The following is a 20,327-nucleotide window of genomic DNA, read 5'->3' on the forward strand; positions in this document are numbered from 1 at the left end:
GTGAGAGCGGGAGGGAGCCGCGGGACCGCAGGGGAGAATCGGAGCTCCGGCCGGAGTGAGGGTGGGGCGCCAGGCGTGGCGTCCGCGGTTGGGAGAGCGTGGAGTCGGGGTGGGGCGTGGTGCCGGGGAGGGGGCGTGGTGTCGGGGTGGGGGCGTGGTGTCGGGGCGTGGCCGGTCCAAAAAGGCCGTCCCGCTGGCCTGCTGCCCAGCTGCCAGGCTGCTGGGCCGCTGCTGCTTCGCGGCACCCAGGCTCGGGTAAGGCGGCCTCCCACCGGCTCGGCTCGGGTTCGTCTGTCCCAGGCGGTGGGTCTCTGACGGCCTCAGGCCCGTGCAGCCCTCGGCTTCCCGCCTTCAGGCCGAGGGTTTGGATACTGAGGGGCTGGGAAGGAAGGTGAGCGCGTGTAGCAGTTGCTATAATCTCTTCTTTTGCTCCAAGTTCTTGCACGTGGAAAATTCCCTCTTCTACTCTCTCGTCCAGATGTCGCATCAGTAGTGACCGAAGACACGCACCTATCAAACTGGTCCTTTCGAGAATGGGGCGGGGGGGTGGGTGGCGGAGGGTAGGTGAGGGCCTTAGTATTCCTGCCTGTAGTCTGCCAGATACTTTTAGAGACCCGCCATTCACTACTGAGAGAGTTGCTTGGGTCTCGGAAATCGGACTTCTCTGGGACTGGAGTCCGTTGAATTCATTAAGTTGAGTCCGGTAGCTGGGGAAATCATCCGGTGGACGCCGGCTGGCGAGGGTGTGACAGCTTGAGACCTGTCGCGTCAGTGGATCTGGTGAAAACTTTCCTTGCTGTGCACCTGCCGCTGAGCCAGCAATAAAGGTTACGGACACAACACTTTTGTCACTTGAAAAGTTGGACGAGGGACAGGAAAATCAAGGGGGTGATGTCTGTATTGACGAAAATCTGGCAAAGGTGAAGCGCTAGTAATACTCCCTTGCGGACGGGTGCTTTCTTATTCCGCCCTCCTCATCGATTAGAGCATTTTTGTGTTCATTTCTAAACTGTTTCTAAGATGCAAACAGAACGTTGCTGTATAGCAACGTTAACTTTGTCTTCCTCCCCCTCGCACTTTTAATGCTAAATGAGTTCAAGGTCACCTTTGGAGACTAGGTCACATGTTGGGAATTTTCTACCTGAAGAAAGGGGTTTAGAAATTTTTGTTTCTTTCATCCCCATTCCTACCCCAACCCTCACTTCTCCCGCCCTGCAACACACAGTGGGTTAGTCTCCACTCTCCTGAATTCTCACCAGTTAAAGACCAGGGGAGAAGAAAGCAGCCTCTTTTGTCATGCATTACTTGTGGTTAATTCGGTCTTGTGACTTTTGTTCCTTAGCCCTCTTTTAGCTCCTTCAATATTAAAATGCACCAACAGTGTTTTCTGTAAAGAATGCAAAGGGCTGGAGGAGAAAGGGAAACTCTGTCCATGCTACCATCTAGTAAAGTGATTATTATTTTTTAAAAACCGCAAAAATTGGGACTCTCTTGAGTTCCAATATTCTCACTACTTTTCGGGAAGATGTTTTAAAATTATTAATATAATTATTTTATCAATAAAATATCAACTGTTAAGACTCTCTGTGTGTGAAATATTGCATTAACAGTCTCTATCCAATGAAGTGACCAGTTTAGAAACCTAAGGTTCTAGTTTATAGAGGCCAACTGGAATAGAAGTATATATAAGTTATTAAATAACTCTATGGAACCTTGAAAATAATGGTATTAGGAATATTTCAAAGTTTCAAGATTGCTTCATTCAGATTTATTTGTGGCTTGACAGTTCACTTATTTTTTCTGTTATTTAATAGTGCTACAGTATGCAGCATGTCTTATTAAGAATTCTGTCTGTGCATTATAAAAGACATTTCTCTGGAGCTCTGTTCTGAATGTATACTTATTTTTTCCCCAGTCATAACATTTTTAGATTAAATTCTGCTCTAAACTAAGTTGGAGGCAGGGAGATGAGGTAGGGATAAAGACTAAAAGAATATGTCTAAGTTCTCATACCAGACCATCTCTGAAGTCCTGGCAAGTCCCCAGATTAACTCTGAGGTACCAGCAAGTCCTTTAACTTATGTGTGTCATTTTTGTCTTCAAAATAAGAAAATTCTGTTTGGTCTTAAAGGACATTTGGGTCTCTTTGAACTCTTCTATAAAAAGCAACTACTCATTTCTAGAGCTAGGTATCACTGCTGTAGAGCAATATCTCGTCTAGAGTTTGCTCTCATTTCCAAAGGGCTTCCGAACATGTTGGGCAATGCCCCTGCCCCACCTAAGCAAGGTAGTGCAGTGGTTAAGGGCGTGAGATCTGGAGACTCCTGAATGTGTCTTGGTTTTCTACCTCTTATCTTGGGCAAGCTATTTATATTCTCCAAGCCTCATTTTCCTCATGTTTAGAATAAAGATAATAATTATGCTTAGGGTCATTATGAAGATCAAATGAAGTGATGCACATAATGTAAATAGCAGTGTCTACAACTTAATAGTCGATAAATGGTAGAAAAATTTTTCCCAACACTGACCTCCTTCCTTCTTTACTTTTAACAAGACAAAATTTCACCTGGAAAAATTAAAGTCCTATATATGAATGTTTAAAGAATAAGCAAGTACAGGATGAGGGAGTTGTAATTAATTGAACCAGTCAATCTCATGGTAAATTGAATGTGTGTTTCCTCTGAGTCAGTGGTGAGTTTTAAGGGCCCAGAAAGCTGATAAGATTTTAGGCTGCTTCAATAAGAATAGAATGCATCTTGACAGCCAAGGATATTTTTCTACATCTGCCTTTTCTTCCTTGTGCAGACAGAGTTACAGTCAAGCTGATTTGTCTGGGAGAAGAAGAAAAAAAGAGGCAACTCTTGAAGCCATATCACATTCACTTATAACAAATACATTAATTTTTGACTTCCCCCTCAACATTTTTTTACTTCTTGCTATATGTAAAACTACCTGCCAGCAAAATGCAAAGGAAAAAGAAACAGTTTCCTGCCTTCCAAGCATTCATGGTATAGTTCACGTAACAGGAAGAATTGGATCAAAGTGATCAGAGCTCTGGTAAAGGTAGAAAAGGGAAGGCTGGGAGTAGAGGAGTGCTATGTATCAACCAGGGGAGGCTCAAAGGAGTTAAAGGAGTTAAAATTTAGTTCCCGTTTTGAAGGTTCCATTTTTATAGGAGTTTGCCAGGAAGAAATGCTGAGGAAGAGCATTCTGGGCCAAGGGAGACTTCTGTGTCTTCAACGGTATAGGGTGAGAGAGTATGACAAATGCAAATCATCACACAGTATCCCTATGCTGTCTCATCCTTTCCTGGCTACAGGATGTTGGCAAATTATTTTGGTTCTCTGAGCTTTAGTTTCCTCAAACGTAAAATGAGGGTTGTATATTATTTTACACTGTTAGGTCCTGATTTAATTTTCAAGTCTCTCCCATAAGAATGTCAACCTCACAACTTTGTTGGAAGACTTCGTTGCCTACAAAACACGAGGCTGTCTGACACACAGGTGACAATCAACCAGTGTGGTTCCCTCCACCCGTCTTAGTCTCTTGATGAGAGAAAATACAACAGGAATCCAGCCTTGAGTATAGATGGGATTTAGCAATTTCAAGCATATTATAAAAAGCAGACCAAGAGGTGTTGTAACTATTCTGGTTGTTTAGAATGAAGTATGAAGCTATTTATACTTTCACCTCCATTACCCCTATTTCCCAACCACTAAAGGCTTACTTTCAACTCCAGCTGTGTTTTTTAGCCTATATTGCCAGACCAGGCTCTGTAAAAGGAGTTCCACGACACTGAGAGTTCTTTGATAGACAAAGGTTAACATTCCTGTGTTTACATGATAAGATCTCAGACCATTTTAGGCCCTGCTTCCTGCTCTAGTCCTTGTTTTCAGTCTGAGCAACTGAAGTGAGGCTTAGAAAAAAATTTTGTGGGGAGGGGATCTGGATAATGTGTTGTTAGCTCTTTTGGAGTACCAAATTGCAAACTGAACATTTTGGGAGGAATTTGTTAGAGGATTTTACCCTCTTGTGATTTTTCTCTGGTATTGTTAGCTCTTAAAATTCTTTTAAATTTGGAAGACTTTGCCTCGACATTCTAACTTGATCATCTTGAATGATCCCTTCTTGTAAACAATGTACACATTTGCTCAACTATTGAATACCTAGAGTTTTCCTGTTTAGGCACTTTCTCCAAGTGGATTTCAAAGGAAAGACCTCAGGTAGTTTTCTTGCGAAGTCCTACAGAACATGGAAGATTTCTTTCCATGTTTCGTTTAGACAGCAGTAGATAGAAAAAGAATTTAACTACTTTAAGCTTTAGTCATTGCAGAGAATTTAACTACTTTAAGCTTTAGTCATTGTAGGTTAGGGGCCAGACAAGGCCTGTTCGCTGTGGAAGGCCCAGATTAGGCCCGCCAGGTATTGACATTCTCACTAGGTCATGCAGACCAGGCCCTGAGTAAGAACTTTTTGAGGGAATTATTCTTTTTGGTCACTCATTCAGTGAATATTGCTTTAATTTTATCAGTTGATTTTTATATTTCATTAATTGTGTAGTGCATGGGGGATGATGAGATTAAGTTCTTCGCCTCAAATGTAAGAATGTCTTTGTAGAGCAGGTTAAAATTCAGATTTCCAGCCTCCAGTTGAGATTATCTGAACCTCAAATGGTGACCAGAGTCAGGCACACAGTAGGTACTTCATAAATATTTGTTAAGTGAACTGACTGCCACTTTCAAGATCACTGTTAAAGCAGAATTCATTTTCTGTAGCACATTTCATAATTTTCTCCTCTTTTTTTAAGTGTGAAAAACTCTATACTAATTCTGTGTTTCCTTTTGAGAAATAAAATGTATTCAATTGCAATCATTATTTAGAAATTGAAAATAAAAAAATTTTTAATAGCATCATAATTTTTTTTTTAGTTAAGAGAAACAGTGACTGTGTATAATAGCCCAATATGCCACACAGGCACAGACACTTACTTTTGCTCCTCCTGAATCACTGGGAGGTGAGAATTTGAAGCATCTTCTTTATGTGCATTTCGATTTCCTGTTGAACAAAATATACAAACAGAAAGAGCTTCTTTTTTGATTAATTTCAGGGAGAGCACAGAGATAAACTAAGTCAGAGCAACTCTCTTGAAGAGCTAATGTCTGTTGCCTGGAGAAAGAGAAAATTATTTTCTGCCCTCCATGTTGATGTGTACAGAACATGTGTTCTGCGTAGCTGCTATTTTCACTGCCTCTTTTTCCAGTTGAAGTGCAACATAAACTATTTTAATTAATATTGTGTCACCAAAAGGGATTGAAATAGCCAATTGAATTCTGCCAAGATAGAGTCTTTTGATGAAAACATATCTTTATTGATTGTGGACGAAGAAAATCATTCTTAAAATGAAATCCAGAGAAAAATCATATCCCTCAGAGAAAATTTCTGAGTGGCAGGCCGAGATTAACATCATAAAATTGAATTTGTGCTGCAAGCCTTTGATGTAATCAGCAGCTGGGAGATGGTGTTGCCCTTACTGTGCTCCCTCTGATTGTGGTGAATTATTGTGTGGAATGAAATAAGTGTTTCTTGTGTCCCTCGTCCAAGAAATACAAACAAGGTATTACTAGGTAGTTTCTTGCTAGTTAAAATGGGTTGGATCGATTCCAGGCCTCTCAGACTCTCATACTCCCATGAACTATAGGAGCTGGGCATTTATTTATGCCCCAAGGACAGAATTTCTTGATATCACTGGGCAGGGACTTGTTCAGTCAGTAGAAACCCAACAGAGAAGTGACAAGAGGGATCCCCCCTGCCAGGGATATTTTTTTTTAGAATAAGCAGAAGCCAGGATATGTTAGAAAAGTGCTACATTTGCCTGGTTTCTATTGGCCTGTAGCCAGCCAAGCCCTTCCCTGTCTCCCTCAGCTACCGCTTGTGATATACACTGCCTTGAAGTCACTGCAGTGTGGAAATCTCACTTTATATTAGGAATCTTGTTCCATGATACCAGTGTTACAGTGGGCTTTTTGTTGTTGTTTCTGTATGAAGTCCTGATGCTTGGAAAACATTCTTGCCCATGCAGGTACTTTCACATGTGTAATGATGTAATGAATAGGTTTTGTAGATTAAGTAGAGAGAATCTATTTATACATTTACCCACAGATTAAAGAGTGATGTGGCACCTCAATCACCCCTGTGGTTGGACCTAAGTTGTTTTTGATTTTTTTTGTTTTTAAATGAATAAGTGGACTGGCTCATCTATAAACAAGGTAGTGGAGTCATCAGTGTGTACTCTCACTCTCAAGTTGTTTGAGAAGTGGGATGATCCTTGAAGTCAGACGGATCTGGGATATAATTCTATTCAAGGGATTTAGATTTATTTACCAAGCCTCCTTTTCGTAATAAGACTAATGGTGGGTGTGTCGACTAAATGAGATAATGTATGGGAAAGCCCCCAGCACAGCACCACGTCTAGAGTGTCTTTTAGTGAACACAAATTGAAAATACTTTGTCTTAAGACTGGGAAAGGATAATTAAGGCAGAAGGTGGGGATGTGATCTGGAATAAGGGAAAGTAGGGGGAGCCAGGACAAGGAAAATGATGAAAAGAGGTGAGGAAGAGGAATATAAAAAAAGAGGTAGGATTTGTCTGCTCCTGACAGAAAATCCACAGAGGTGAGAAGAATGGTTGTAAATGGCTCACCTCTTGTGTCTTGAATTAATGCTGAAATGGGCTGGAAGTCCCAGAAAATATCTTTTTAAAGAATTGAATATTCCAGTAAGGCTAAGTTTCCTTTGGATTATGACCCTCAAAGTCCTGTCCCTCCTCTACCACTCCCTCTAAACCACCATGGAATTCTGCACCCATAAGCCTTCTTGATGTAAGTCTGTTTTGGCCACATTTCTGCTCAGATCCTGGAATGTCAGAGGGTGGTCTTAAAGACTTCCTTGGCAGAAGCATCCGTGTTTTGTAGGCAGAGTCAGTAAACACTGGAATCCTGGGTATTAGAGAGCCTTCTCCAAACAGGAGTTGTCTACCTAGGTTCATACTCCTGCCTGTGGGAGTGCCTTCTATCTATTTATTCAGCGAGGAAAGGATTATCATAATGGCAGTGGACGGACTTCAACGTCAGCGTGTGCTAAAGATGGGAAAAGGGAAATAGATTCAGGGCTAGGGAAGGAGACAACTGGTCCATGGGAAAACGCAGAATTTTTCTAGGAGAGATGCCTAGGTATAAGGGATGCACCATCCACAACCATGGGAGCAAAGTGCTCCGTGCTCTTGTACCTCAGGAAAACTCATCACAGTCTACTTTGCATCAGTTATTACTTACCTATGGCTTGACTTGTAGCTTGTGAATTCCTAGATATCAGGAGCCTGTGTTTTTTCATTTTCATTTAGTAGAGCTTTTAATAAATACCTGTTGAGTTAATAAATGAATATATTATTTCCTCAGGGAACCTATAATATGGATGGAAAGAGGATTTATTACACAAAAGAAGTAGAGAACAGAATTTGGTATATGACCAATTGTGTGATTCAGAGTAAAGTTTAAGTATCTGTCTCCAGAATTGAGATATGCATTATTAAGATTTATGTTCTTACTTGGAAGAAACAAAGCCTGTCAGATGGTATATTAGCTTGCTAGGGCTGCCATAACAAAGTACCGCAAACAGAGTGGCTTAAATGGCAGAAATGTATTATCGTACGGTTCCAGAGGTTAGAAGTCTGAAATCAAGGTGTCAGCAGGGTTGGTTCCTTTTGTGGGCTGTGAGGAAGAATCTGTTCCATGCCTCTCTCCTAACTTCTGGTGGTTTGCTGACAATCTTTGGCGTTCCTTCTCTTGTAGAAATATCACCCCATCTCTGCCTTCATCTTCACATGGCTCTCTCCTTGTGTGCATCTTTCTCCAAATTTCCCTGTTTTATAAGGATGCCAGTCATATTGGATTAGCCCTAACCCAGTATGACCTCATCTTCACTTAATTAATTACACCTGCAATGACCCTATTTCCAAATAAGGTCATATTCTGAGGTATTGGGTTAGGACTTCAATATATGAATTTTGGGGTAAGTTCAGTTTAACTCCTAACACATGGAAAGATGGTAGATTTTGTTCTACTTTGCCAATTTGGTACCTTTGACGTTTTATTTTAGTCTCCCCTTCTTAAGTCACTGAATAGCTGGGATCTATTGTAAATTGTGATAAAATGAAGGATTATACTTGACAAGGATTACACTTATTGTTCTACTATTTACTTAACAGGATTTATACACAAATTTTGAGATTAAAAAAGCCTTCTGATAAGAGTGGCTAACATTTATTGAATGTTTACTATCTAATGATTTCCATGGATTAGAGCACTTAACTTTCACATCTACCCTGTTAGATAGATATTATTATTTATCTACATTTTATTGATGGGAATCCAATACACAGTTGTAAAGTTATGCACCCGAGGACATACAGTAGTAGCGTTGACATTGGAATCCAAGCTGACTAACTCTAGGGCCTCACCACTGGGTACAAGCTGTCTCCTTAGTCTTATTACAGCCAGGTTAGGTAAATATTATTACCATTTTATGGATAAGGAAAACAAAGTTTAAAGTAACTAGGGACTTTCTTGGGTCACAAAACCAGCACATATATAATATTGATAAGTGTATAATATTTGGGATTTGAGTTTAGATATTAACTTCCATGGGGAAATCCTTTCTACCTTTGATTTCAAGCTCCACTTGTGTTTTCTCCCCAGACATTCTTGCATTTACCTTACAAGGCACTCATCACATTGTTGGTGACTCAGGATGTGCTTGTCTCCTTAGAAACCCATGAGCTCCTTGAGGTTCGGAGATTCTTATCTACATTCCTAGAATCTTGCATAGTCTCTAGCACAAAATAGATAATAAATGTTTTTAAACAAAATGCATGTAAGTAAAGGTAAAGGAGCCAAAGAAAAGGGAGCCCAGATGAAAACACAAGAAATAAAGGTCAATAAAAGGAGTAACTGAGGTGACAGAAGATGAAATTTGGGGTAATGATAAAAATGTTATCATAGGAGATTAGTATGAATATCTTAGAAAAATAAGCTAAAAATAAGGAAAAGATATGATATGTTGAAGTGATGAGAGGAAGCTCTTGTGTAAGTGGCTTGTTTTTCTTGGTTAATTGGAAGGAAGGATCATCAGCTAAGAGTATCGGGGTGTAAGGAGTTGCCTGGGTTGCAGGGAGGTTTATGAGGGGGAAGAGGAAAAGATTTGACTGTGGGACTGTATTAGAGACATGTTTCCCAGTGTGATTTTAGGTAGTACACAACAAACATTTATGTTAATAGACAAGTATTTATTTCAATGTACATTGTGAAAAAAAATCTAACTAGCATGTCAAGTCCCATGATTTTATATGGTTATTAATGATTAAGATAATTCTAAAGAGATAGTTATATAACAATTTATTCTTAATTGAATACTTAAAATAAAAATAAAATGAGTTAATTTAAAGAAATAGGCAAATTGTTTTACAGATTGTATTTGGATATGGCAAAGAAAAATATGACTCAAGACTGGAAATACATTTACAGAGTTCATACACGTCAAAACAATTGCCTAATAGTGGGAATACTTAGTTAAAACTAATCATAAAATTACTTCGTCGTATATACTTTGAGGTCAGGGGTTGTGTTTGTCTGTTCTTTGTGTTCTCTGCAGCTCAACCCACCACCTTGAATACATTTGGTTCTCATTAACTATTCATTGAATTTATTTAAGAATGGACTAGAACAGTGAGACTTTTTGTTCATGTTAAATATCTCTAGGTTAAGAAAAAAAAATGACTTGGACTGTAAATATTCAGAGTTAAATGTAGCATAAATTAAAAAGAAAAAAATCCACTTTTTAAAGCCTAAAACTAAGGTTTTAGACAAGAGGATTTGAGTTCCATGAAGTTGTTCATTGACTAAATATAAAGAAAAGTGAAGGAGCTCTATTTCCAGAGAAAACCATAATTCAAAAAGGTGCATGCACCCCAAAGTTCATTGCAGCACTATTTACAATAGCTAAGACATGGAAGCAACCTAACTGTCCATCGACAGAGGAATGGATAAAGAAGATGTAGTACATGTATACAATGGAATATTACTCAGCCATAAAAATGAATGAAATAATGCCATTTGCAGCAACAGGGATAGACCTAGAGATGAACATACTAAATAAAGTCAGACAGAGAAAGACAAATATCATATGATATCACTTATATGTGGAATCTAAAAAAATGATACAAATGAACTTATTTACAAAACAGAAATACACTCACAGACATAGAAAACAAATTTATGGTTACCAAAGGGGAAAGGTTGAGGGGGAGGGATAAATTAGGAATTTGGGAGTAATATATACACACTGCTATATATAAAATAGATAAACAACAAGGACCTACTGTATAGCACAGGGAAGTATACTCAATATTTTATAATAACCTGTATGGGAAAATAATCTGAAAAAGAATATATATATATAATTGAATCACTTTGCTGTGCACCTGAAACTAACACAACATTGTAAATCAACTATACTTCAATAAAAACTAAAATTTTTTAAAAAGTGAAGGAGCCACCCAGAAAGAAATGAGTTGCTTTTCTCCTGTTTCTTTTTCTGGCCATATGTTCATCTGTTCGACATTGTTTGTAAATGGAACACACTTGGCATTAATGGGGCTATTTTAAATCTGTTGCTCTACAGCTTAATAAGCAAGGAGATGAAATTTGAAGGTAATGCTTTGTAATCTTTTACTCACAAGACTGGCAGAGTTGCAAGCTGTGATGGAAACCTCATCCGTGTAGTGATAGGGATGTGATTTCTTGGCTGTTTGGTTTTATACTTGTTCCAGATCATGCGTGTGTGGAGTTCAGAGATTATTTTGTGTATCTGTCTAATTCATCCCTTGATCTCTGGGTTATTTTACCACTGACTTTACCTACCATGGTATTCCCTACCTAAAACACATTACTTTCTAGCATTTCTTAAGTAGCAGTTAATCACTAAATAATAACATTTTGGGAGGAGCTTGGCTTTGATGTTGGTTAGGGGTTAATTCTGAAATTGTCACGCTCCACTGGGTAAACCAGGTGGATTTTTATATGTTATTCAAATATGCCTTGGGCAGCTTATGACTTTATAGAAACAATTTTTTACCTTTCCTAAGGAATGATCTGATTACAATCTGTTGATAAAATAAGACCTTTTGCTTTGGGAGCATCTGCAAACAAACAGGTTTTGGGGGATAGGGCTTCTGCTGAGACCAGCTGAGCACAAACCCTTAGGTCCCATTGATTCCTGAAGCTCCTTGCTTCATTTCCCGGTTTTTTTTTTGTTTGTTTGTTTTTTTAATAAATTTATTTATTTATTTTTGGCTGTGTTGGGTCCCCGTTTCTGCGCGAGGGCCCTCTCCAGCCGCGGCAAGCTGGGGCCACCCTCCACCGCGGTGCGCGGGCCCCTCACCACCGCGGCCCCCCCCCGCCGCGGAGCACAGGCTCCAGACGCGCAGGCCCAGCAGCCGTGACCCACGGGCCCAGCCGCCCCGCGGCATGCGGGATCCCCCCAGACCAGGGCCCGAACCCGCGTCCCCCGCATCGGCAGGCAGACCCCCAACCACTGCACCACCAGGAAAGCCCCATTTCCCGGTTTTAAAGTAGTTCTCATGCTGGCCTACCCTGATGCCCAGGTACGTTTCTCTTCAGCTAACATCTATTCCTTGTTGCTTCATAAAGTCCCACTTTGTCCTCTCCCAATTTATTGCCACTGACTAGCTAGCTGACATCCAACAAACTGCTTTATTCTAATTTCCAATCTATTTGTTTTTTTCAGCTTCATTAAGGTATAGTTTACATACAATAAGGTACACTCATTTAAAGTGTACAATTTGATGCATGTTAAAACCCCAAGCTTTTTTAACCTAAACTTAAAACTGGGTGACGAAACTTCCTCTGGGCTCAAGATGACCAAGTTATCTTCTTTGAAGGAGAGAATCATGAGGCAATTTATTTGTGTCTCTCACAGTACCTAAGTATGAGTTTTGAAGAAAGTAAGTAGGATTCCTTTCCACTTAAGAGATGGGATTCAGAGGCCACATAACTGTAAGAGGCAGATATGAGATTCAAACCTAGATCTGTTTTACTCCAAAGGTTGTATTACGAACTGCTATACTGTTTTTACTTTCCTCACAGATGTTTACTTTGGTCAGGAGGTTGTTGTCAGAATTCATGGATGGTAACTGCGGAGTATGTCCTTTGTATTTTTTGACTGTCCTCAGTAAAGGGGTTTGACGTTTGTCTTTGTGTTTGAGGCTGGCAAGGCAGACTCAGTGTCAGGGCATGTCCCTGAAGAGAGCTATTTATGACAAGCTAAACAATTCCAGTGTCCAGTAGACACCAGCCACAAAACCCTATTTGCCTCATATTTATTTTTCTGCTAGCCTCAGATCAGACAAGTAAGAAAGATAAAAGCAACTTGTTACAGGGAAGAAGACAAAGGTGAGAAGGAAGATGGGGGCTGTAACGGTGTGTTGTCTTCTCTAGTGCTTTCTCGTAATTATGGAGAAAGGACCAGGAAGCATTAGCACAGCTTTTAGAGACGATGTAGGCCACACTGGTGCCTGAATGGACAAGAGGTTTTATTGTTGTTGTTTTACTTGACTATTTGCTTTTTGTTATTTATTTTTGTTTTTTTTATTTTTAAAGAAATACCGACATAAAGAATTTTGCTTAGCCTGTCACAAAGACTCTCTGGTGGGGAAGCCTGGGTTGTCTTTGTCATGGTGTGCAGGAGGAGAGTTCTAGGTGGAGTCTTAAGAGACCAGGTTCCAGTTCTTACTCAGCCACTCTCTACTTGGGTTACTTTGGCCAAGTAAACAATTTTCCTGAGCTTTCATTCTCCTGTCTGTAGAAGGAGGGAAGGGGATGATAGTGATCTTCAAGGCTCCCTTTTGGCTGCAACTTAGGGTCGCCAGTGGCCCTAAGATGCCTATAGGATACCCAGTTCAGTTTGGATTTCAGATAAAAAATAAATAATTTTTATAAGCATGTCCCAAATCTTGTCTAGGACATACTTACACTAAAAACATTATTTGTTGTTTACCTGAAATTCAAATTTAACTGGACAGCTTGTATTTTTATTCGCTAAATCTGAGGACCCTAATATTACCTGAAGTTGTTGATTAAAAGATCATCATAGATTTTAGAAGTAATAATAGCATGTACATTTTTAAAAATTAATTAATTAATTAATTTTTGGCTGCGTTGGGTCTTTGTTGCTGCTCGTGGGCTTTCTCTAGTTGCGGCAAGCGGGATCTACTCTTCGTTGCAGCGCGCGGGCTTCTCATTTCAGTGGCTTCTCTCGTTGCGGAGCATGGGCTCTAGGCACGCGGGCTTCAGTAGTTGTGGCACACGGGCTTAGTTGCTCTGGGGCATGAGAGATCTTCCCAGACCAGGGCTCGAACCCATTTCCCCTGCATTGGCAAGAGGATTCTTAACCACTGCGCCACCAGGGAAGCCCCTAAGGTTTATTTTTGATTAGACATTTCTGGGGAATTGTACAGGGTCTCAGAAAACATGGATTTACTCTCTCTCCTGTTGATAGCAAGGCACCAAGTTTCTGGGGCTAATTTAAAAATTTTTCTGCTGAAAAAAAAAAAGAGAGCGGGAGAAAGTCTGAAAAAAGTGATGTGCAAACTTCTGAGATGTGCAACCTTTTAATCTGTTACTTATTCTCACTGTACTCGCTTAGTCTCTCAGAATCTCAGAATTAGAACTGATCCTAAGAGTTATCTATTTCTCATTGTTAGTTTTCTTGTAAGTGAGGGGGATCAGATTAATGCTCCCCAAAGCCATTTCTTGCCTGAAATTCTAGATTATAGTTTATGAGTAGTATAATGATAGCATAGTACGTATAATTATACCTACATGCTTTTATTTGCATCACTGGATTTATTGCCCATAAGAATACTGAGATGTAGGCAATGTAGGTGACAGTATCCTCATTTTACTGCATATAACCATTATAATATGGAAATAAAGGTAATAAATAAGTGGTAAAGCAGCCCTATATCTAGGTCTCTGAATACCAGGTCTGTTTTTACTACATTTAGCAATCTGGACTGTTCAGGATGAACTCTGGTTGAGATCTGATTTCTTGTGGTTTGACCTTTGTGCTTTTTGTTTTCTTATTTGGATGTGTTAGGAATCTTATGACTATTAAGGCTTTTAATACACTTACAAAAATATTTACTTTTTAATAGCAAAGTTCAGATATTTGTTACTTAGATGAGGTGACATTTCTGGGGAAAGGGAGTCTGCAAAGTTGTCTTCAAATTATAGTGTGTAGACAACTCTATTTTTCTTGAAAGGCCTAGCTGGACTTTGGTGTGGGTAAGGTCACCCATAGTCAGAGCTGGGTGTGGGATGGGTAGACTATTCCTATCCTTCTCTTGGTTAGCATCAATCATCAGGAATTGGAATAAAAATCATTCTTCTTTGACTGATTAACAATGGGCATGGTAATTTCAATGTCTGACTACATTCTTCTCTATTTGATGGGGACACACCTTTCTCCACAGCTCTGAGAGAACACATTGTTCAAGTCTGTGTCATCATAAACATTTATGAGATGATCAATTTTCAAAATTTACAAATGATAACTGTGTACACGTCTTCCCATCTCTGTGTGCCCAGGATTCCTTTACCATGAGGTCCTCCCTACAGGCTGTGGCACTCTGGGGAAGGAAGGCACCTCCTCACAGCATCACTGCCATCATGATCACTGATGACCAGCAAATGATTGTGACGGGAAGTCAAGAGGGTCAACTCTGCCTCTGGAATCTCTCATCTGAACTAAAGGTGAGTGAAAACTATTACTATTGAAGCAGGTAGAGCTCATAAAATAAACACAGCTTGCTGCTTCTGCCCGCAATGACAGTGGAAGTTTTGCATGGTTGTTAAAAAGGTACTTACCAAAGTAATAAATGGGTTTTACTTCTGAATTTGGAAAAATGAAGTATTATATGATGGATCAAGATCATATTTGAAAATTATATTGTGAATATCACCAATCTTAGCTACCAGTTAAGTGTTATCATGCTTTAAGCTATGCTGAGTTTTACTATTTTATATCCTGAATTATATGTTTAAGTAACTGAACTACGGACATGTAAGTATAATTCTAAAAATTATGGCTCATTAATCTAAACAAAGGGAACCCTTGAAAACCACTATTAACTAAATGAGTAATATTTTAATTATCTGTGTGTTTCTGCCAGTTTGGCCTTCTTGCCATTCTTTTAGTCTCTGCTTGCCTGTGATTTTTACAGGTCACATAGAAAAGCTCTAAATCCAATTTACTATTGTCGTCCTCCTATTTCAGAACCTGACCTCACCTAGGATTTGGCCCATTGATTAGCAATTAATTGTCCTTGTTCCAACTCATAAACATTTAACATATTGGAATAGATATTTGCTTAGCTCTAGGAGCCTCTAGACCCAATTTGAACACTTAAACTAATGATGTACTTAAAGTATACTGCCCTCATTAGAAAGCCTTTTAAAGATCAAAGACTATTTTTAGCCTTTAAAGTTTGTCACTTTAAAACCTAAATTAACAATTAATTGTAATTCTATTTTATAGTGTAATTAATTAACATCTGCCATCACTGAGCAGTTACACTACAGGACTGCCAAAAACTGCAAGCAGACCAGCTCAGCTCAATGTTTATGAACATTCCTGAAAGAAGGACTGGGTATTATTGCAACAGCTGAGCTTTGAAATTGGCCCTTGCCTTTATTATCTCTTACAGTCTAAACTTAAAATCCTAAATGGCTTAAACTATCTTGCTACTTTTTCTAATATTGGAGTGTAGTGTTTCCTGGCTGAAGTAGTTGTCTTGTAATATGTAGGTTGCTATAAGCTTAAGAAATTTGGAATCCTAGCATCTATATCTTTTTACATATGTTCCTGGTATTTATTCAACATGCATTTATTGGGTGCATTTTATAAGTTAGGCAGTATGGTGGGTACCTGAGTTCAAACGTGAATGAGAAGACCTGGTACTTGCTGCCCAACTGGTTGCAGTGTCGTAGAGGAAGGACATAGGCTAGTAATTGCCAGTGCAGTTATGTTATAATACAGGGTGCTCCTTGTGGGGGTCAGTTTGTACTTCATCTTCAGTGGGAATAGTTATTTCATGCTTTTCTTAGGAGCAAGTCTTCTGCTTGGGGTTAGAGCAATGGGAAGGGCGACGCTATTGGCATCTAGTGGGCAGAGGCCAGGGATGCTGTAAACATTCCGTAGTGCACATGACAGCCCCTCACAGCAAAAAAATTATTCCACCCCAAATTCTAATAGTTGCTGATATTGAGAAATCACGGTTAGAAATATGAGGTGGGAATGGGAATCAGATTGGCAGGGGTGTAAGGAACAAGAAGAATCATTGAGAAGACTTAAGAAGGAGATTGGATGAGTTTTATGTTTTGGAAATTCACTGTGATGACATTGTGAGAAAGTTAGTAACACAAGTAAGATATTGATTAGTATGAGTGTGAGATTTTCCACATAAGAGTTTTCCTTAAGATTTTCTATGGCTAATCATAGGACCAGAAAGAATGAACATCTTCTCTTATTTTTCCTTTGAATCTTGCCCCTACATGACAATGGGTCAACTGTTAGCAGGGAAGATTCTAGGCTTTTCAAAAAATCAGGGCATTTTTGAGTTCTCAGCAAATCCTCTTGGTATCTGTAAGATAGTCAAGTGGGTGTTCCATCACTGATATTTTAATGCTTAGTAGTTTAATTTGATTTTTGTTTTAAAATATAGAGATAAAGGAATAATTCAGCCAGAGGAAGAAGAACAGAGGCCTTGAAGACAAGGGAGATTTTAAGAGAGGTTATGACCACGTGGTTGATTGAGTGGCTGTAGGGCAGCTTGAGGCCGATGGGCATAGCAGGGGAAGACAGTAGGAAGGGGAGAAGAACACTGCAGGGAGGTGGGGTGTAAAATGAACTGGGAGCTCTTTATTTCTTCCTTGTACTAAATGTGGAAAGCTTCTTCCCCTCTCCAAAAGGGTTTAGGTAAGAGAATAATCATGCTCTGTGGTCTTAAATGCTCACTCACCACCAAATAAAGTGGAAAAACAAACCTAAGGACACTCACTTATGCAGTCATTAGACGAACTACACAGATGCCTTTTGTCACAGGTATAGATTCCTCCTTCAGGTTTCTCAGAGTCTAGTGGAGGAGACAGACATGTAATTAGGAAGCTGTAAAGTGGTGGGATACACACTGTCTCTATGAATTTGACCTTACTATGTATCTTCTATAAGTAGAATCATACAGTATTTATCCTTTTGCAACTGGCTTATTTCATGAAACACAATGTCCTCATACATGTTATAGGATATGTCAGAATATCCTTCCCTTTTAAGGCTCAATAACATTCCGTTGTATTTATATACCACATTTTGTTTATCCATTCCTCAGTGGACATTTGGATTGCTTCCACCTTTTGACCATTGTGAACGATGCTGCCATGAACCTGGGTGTATAAACGTATGTTTGAGTCCCTGCTTTCACTTTTTTGGGCTGTACTCAGAAGTAGAACTGATGGATTATATGGTAGTTCTATTTTAAAATTTTTGAGGAACTTCTAAACTGTTTTCTACAGTGGCTGCACCATTTTGTATTCCCACTAGCGGTGTGCAAGTGTTCCCATTTTCTCAACATCTTCACCAACACTTGTTATTTTCTATTGCTGTTGTTGTTTTTTTAATAGCCATCCTAATCAGTAAGAAGTGTGCTTTTCAAGGGAAAGGCTTTCTGAGGGTGATGCCTGAGCTGAATTCTAAAGGATGTATCAGACTTGAACAGGAAAAGCAGGTGGGAGGAGATTGCAGACAGAATGATAAGTGTGTGTGTGGAAGGCAGGACTATTTTGCCTTCAGGGAACTGGTGAAAGCAGTGGAGCAGACCTGGAACATAAAGGGCAAATTAGAGGTGACAGGCACATCTGGAAAGGACAGAGCGGACTCAATGTGGAATCTGACATGCTGAGGAGATTAGATTTTTTTTTTTTTTTTTTAACTAGCAATCGCTAACACTACGTGCTAATTAAAAGCAGTGGTAATATTAAGGGATTTTGAGGAGATGACATAATACTATTTTATTATATTTGTAATTTAGAATATCACTTGGTATTAAGGGCACATTGAAGGGAGAAGGAGATGAGGTAAGGGACAGGGACTTTGGGCAGGAGGCTTCTACAGTAATGTAGTCAGGAAAGTTCTTGACTATGAACCAAATCAGTGGCAATGGGAATGAAGAGGAGATGAAACCTGGAATGATGTTAAGAGGAGAGAATGGACAGAACTGAGAAACCAGTTGGATGTGGGCTAAAGGAGCAGGAACAGGCAAAGATACCTTCCAGATTTGGGGTTTGGGAGATGGGTAGGACTGGTAGAATGAGAGTATCATGTTTCTGTATAAGAAATAGAGACGATTAGAGAATAGGAATAGGGAGGGAAAGAAGCTGATTTAAGGTCTGTATATGGAGTATCCAAGCATTCATTAGGGGATTGAGTACACATCTCAGACATTCCCTGTCCATGGGTGGTGGGATGGCAGGGTGCAGGGGAGCTGGAGAATAAATGTCTCCCTGTCCTGGCTGCTCATCACGTATCTAGGTTAAGCATTCTGCTTCCAGGCTCAGGGTCTGACTCTCAAAGCCCTGTGCTTTCCCCAAAACTTTGTGAGGTCTGCCAATGGGGAGCTTCTCCAAGTCCCATCCTAGGAACTTCCTCTCTTGGGCCTTTTGGTCTTGATTGCTGGCATTCATCATACCTGTGAGCATAGAAAAAGTTGAACTCTGAACATTCTCTCAGGTATATTCTCTTAGTATCAGTATGTTCTATTTTTCTTCCCGTTTTATGCTCAGAAGGAAACACGACAGTGACAAAATGAAGAACAGCAATGTTGAGTAGAGAAAAAGAATAGAGGTCTTGGTCAAAATCTAGGTCTGTTATGTACCAACTCTGTAGTGTTGGGCAAATGACTTCTATTCTTCGAGCCCTAATTTCCTCAGCTGTGAAATGGGGATTAAACCCTGTTCATAGTTGCATGAGTGCCTGGAATATGGTATATGCTCATCAAGTTGTGTGTTCTTTTCCCTTTTCTATATGTACTATGGTGGGAGTGAGGGGGACCAATGCTTCATAAAGGTGGAGCCCACGAATAGAAGTAAAGGTTTCCTGGATTTCATCATGGCAATGACTAGGTGTGATTGTAGAGGTTTTTGTTATTCTTCACAGCAGAATGTGTGACAAAATGAGGAGATTAGAGTGAATTGTCACAGCTTATTCAACTACATGTGAAGATTTAGTAGCAGAATGAAGACTTCATATGAAAGGCAATGGTGTTCTCTTCTGACATTTTGTCCCTAGTGGATTTTCTCTGGAGGAGGAGTATCTTTGATTTGCCCTGATTCATTGCTTAATTTGGTCTGTAATGTATAGGACAAGGGTTAAATTCATAGAGGTACGCTTTCCCAAGTGTGATGATAGGGAAAGATAGTATGTTGTTTTCTGAGATGGAACCTGTATTTCCCAGGAGGAAGGTAGAGAACTTGGATTGTAAGTGATTAGAACCAACTGCAAAATGCTCTTTGTAGCACTAGAAATTTATTCTGATAACAGACCTTTTAAAGAAATATTTCTGATTAATATAGAAATAAGAGGAAGGCAGAGAACAATTATGTTATGAAATAATTTGTTCTTATTGTTATGGTTGGATTATGAGGAACAGACTTCTTTCACACATGAGATTATGGAAGAATTAGTCCTTGGTGTCATTTTTAAAATTCACACATAGGAGAAAAAGTTAGCATTTTGAAATGGCATTTTAACTAAGTTGGCTTAGTTAAAATTTTATTTCTAATGTTGACAAGTTAATTTTTACTATTTCTGAGGCAGGAATTCAAATAAGGCATTATAATGGTTACAAAAAGGGTAATATATTCTCTGCATTATTTTGTAAACTCGTTTCTGAATTCTGAAATCTGCACATAAATATGCTACTATTGTTTGAGGCACATTTTGTGCATAATAAACGTCAACACTGATTTATTTGTATTCAAAACCTAGATGTTGTAAAACAGGTCCAGCAGTCATCTAGGTTTCATGACAGTTGCAAAACCAAAAACAAAAAAAAATGTGTGTAACACAGTTCCTTTACCTAGAAGTTTATTATTCTGGGGATTTTGATATGCCATATATCAGTTTTCCTGAAACTTATGTACA

At 39.4% G+C, this 20,327-nt stretch overlaps 1 protein-coding gene across 1 annotated transcript in view; it reads left to right on the forward strand.

Annotated features, from left to right (window-relative positions):
• The first annotated feature begins 315 nt into the window (after positions 1–315).
• WDR72 (WD repeat domain 72) overlaps positions 316–20,327 on the forward strand; it is a 200,938-nt gene continuing 180,926 nt past the window's right edge. Inside the window, exons 1-2 of the mRNA XM_036843803.1 lie at positions 316–391; positions 14,720–14,884. Of these exons, the coding sequence (XP_036699698.1) occupies positions 14,732–14,884 (153 nt within the window). The 5' untranslated portion in view covers positions 316–391; positions 14,720–14,731. The remainder of the gene's footprint in view (positions 392–14,719; positions 14,885–20,327) is intronic.

This window comes from Balaenoptera musculus, chromosome 2 (genome assembly GCF_009873245.2).
Source record: "Balaenoptera musculus isolate JJ_BM4_2016_0621 chromosome 2, mBalMus1.pri.v3, whole genome shotgun sequence".
Lineage (NCBI taxonomy): Eukaryota > Metazoa > Chordata > Mammalia > Artiodactyla > Balaenopteridae > Balaenoptera > Balaenoptera musculus.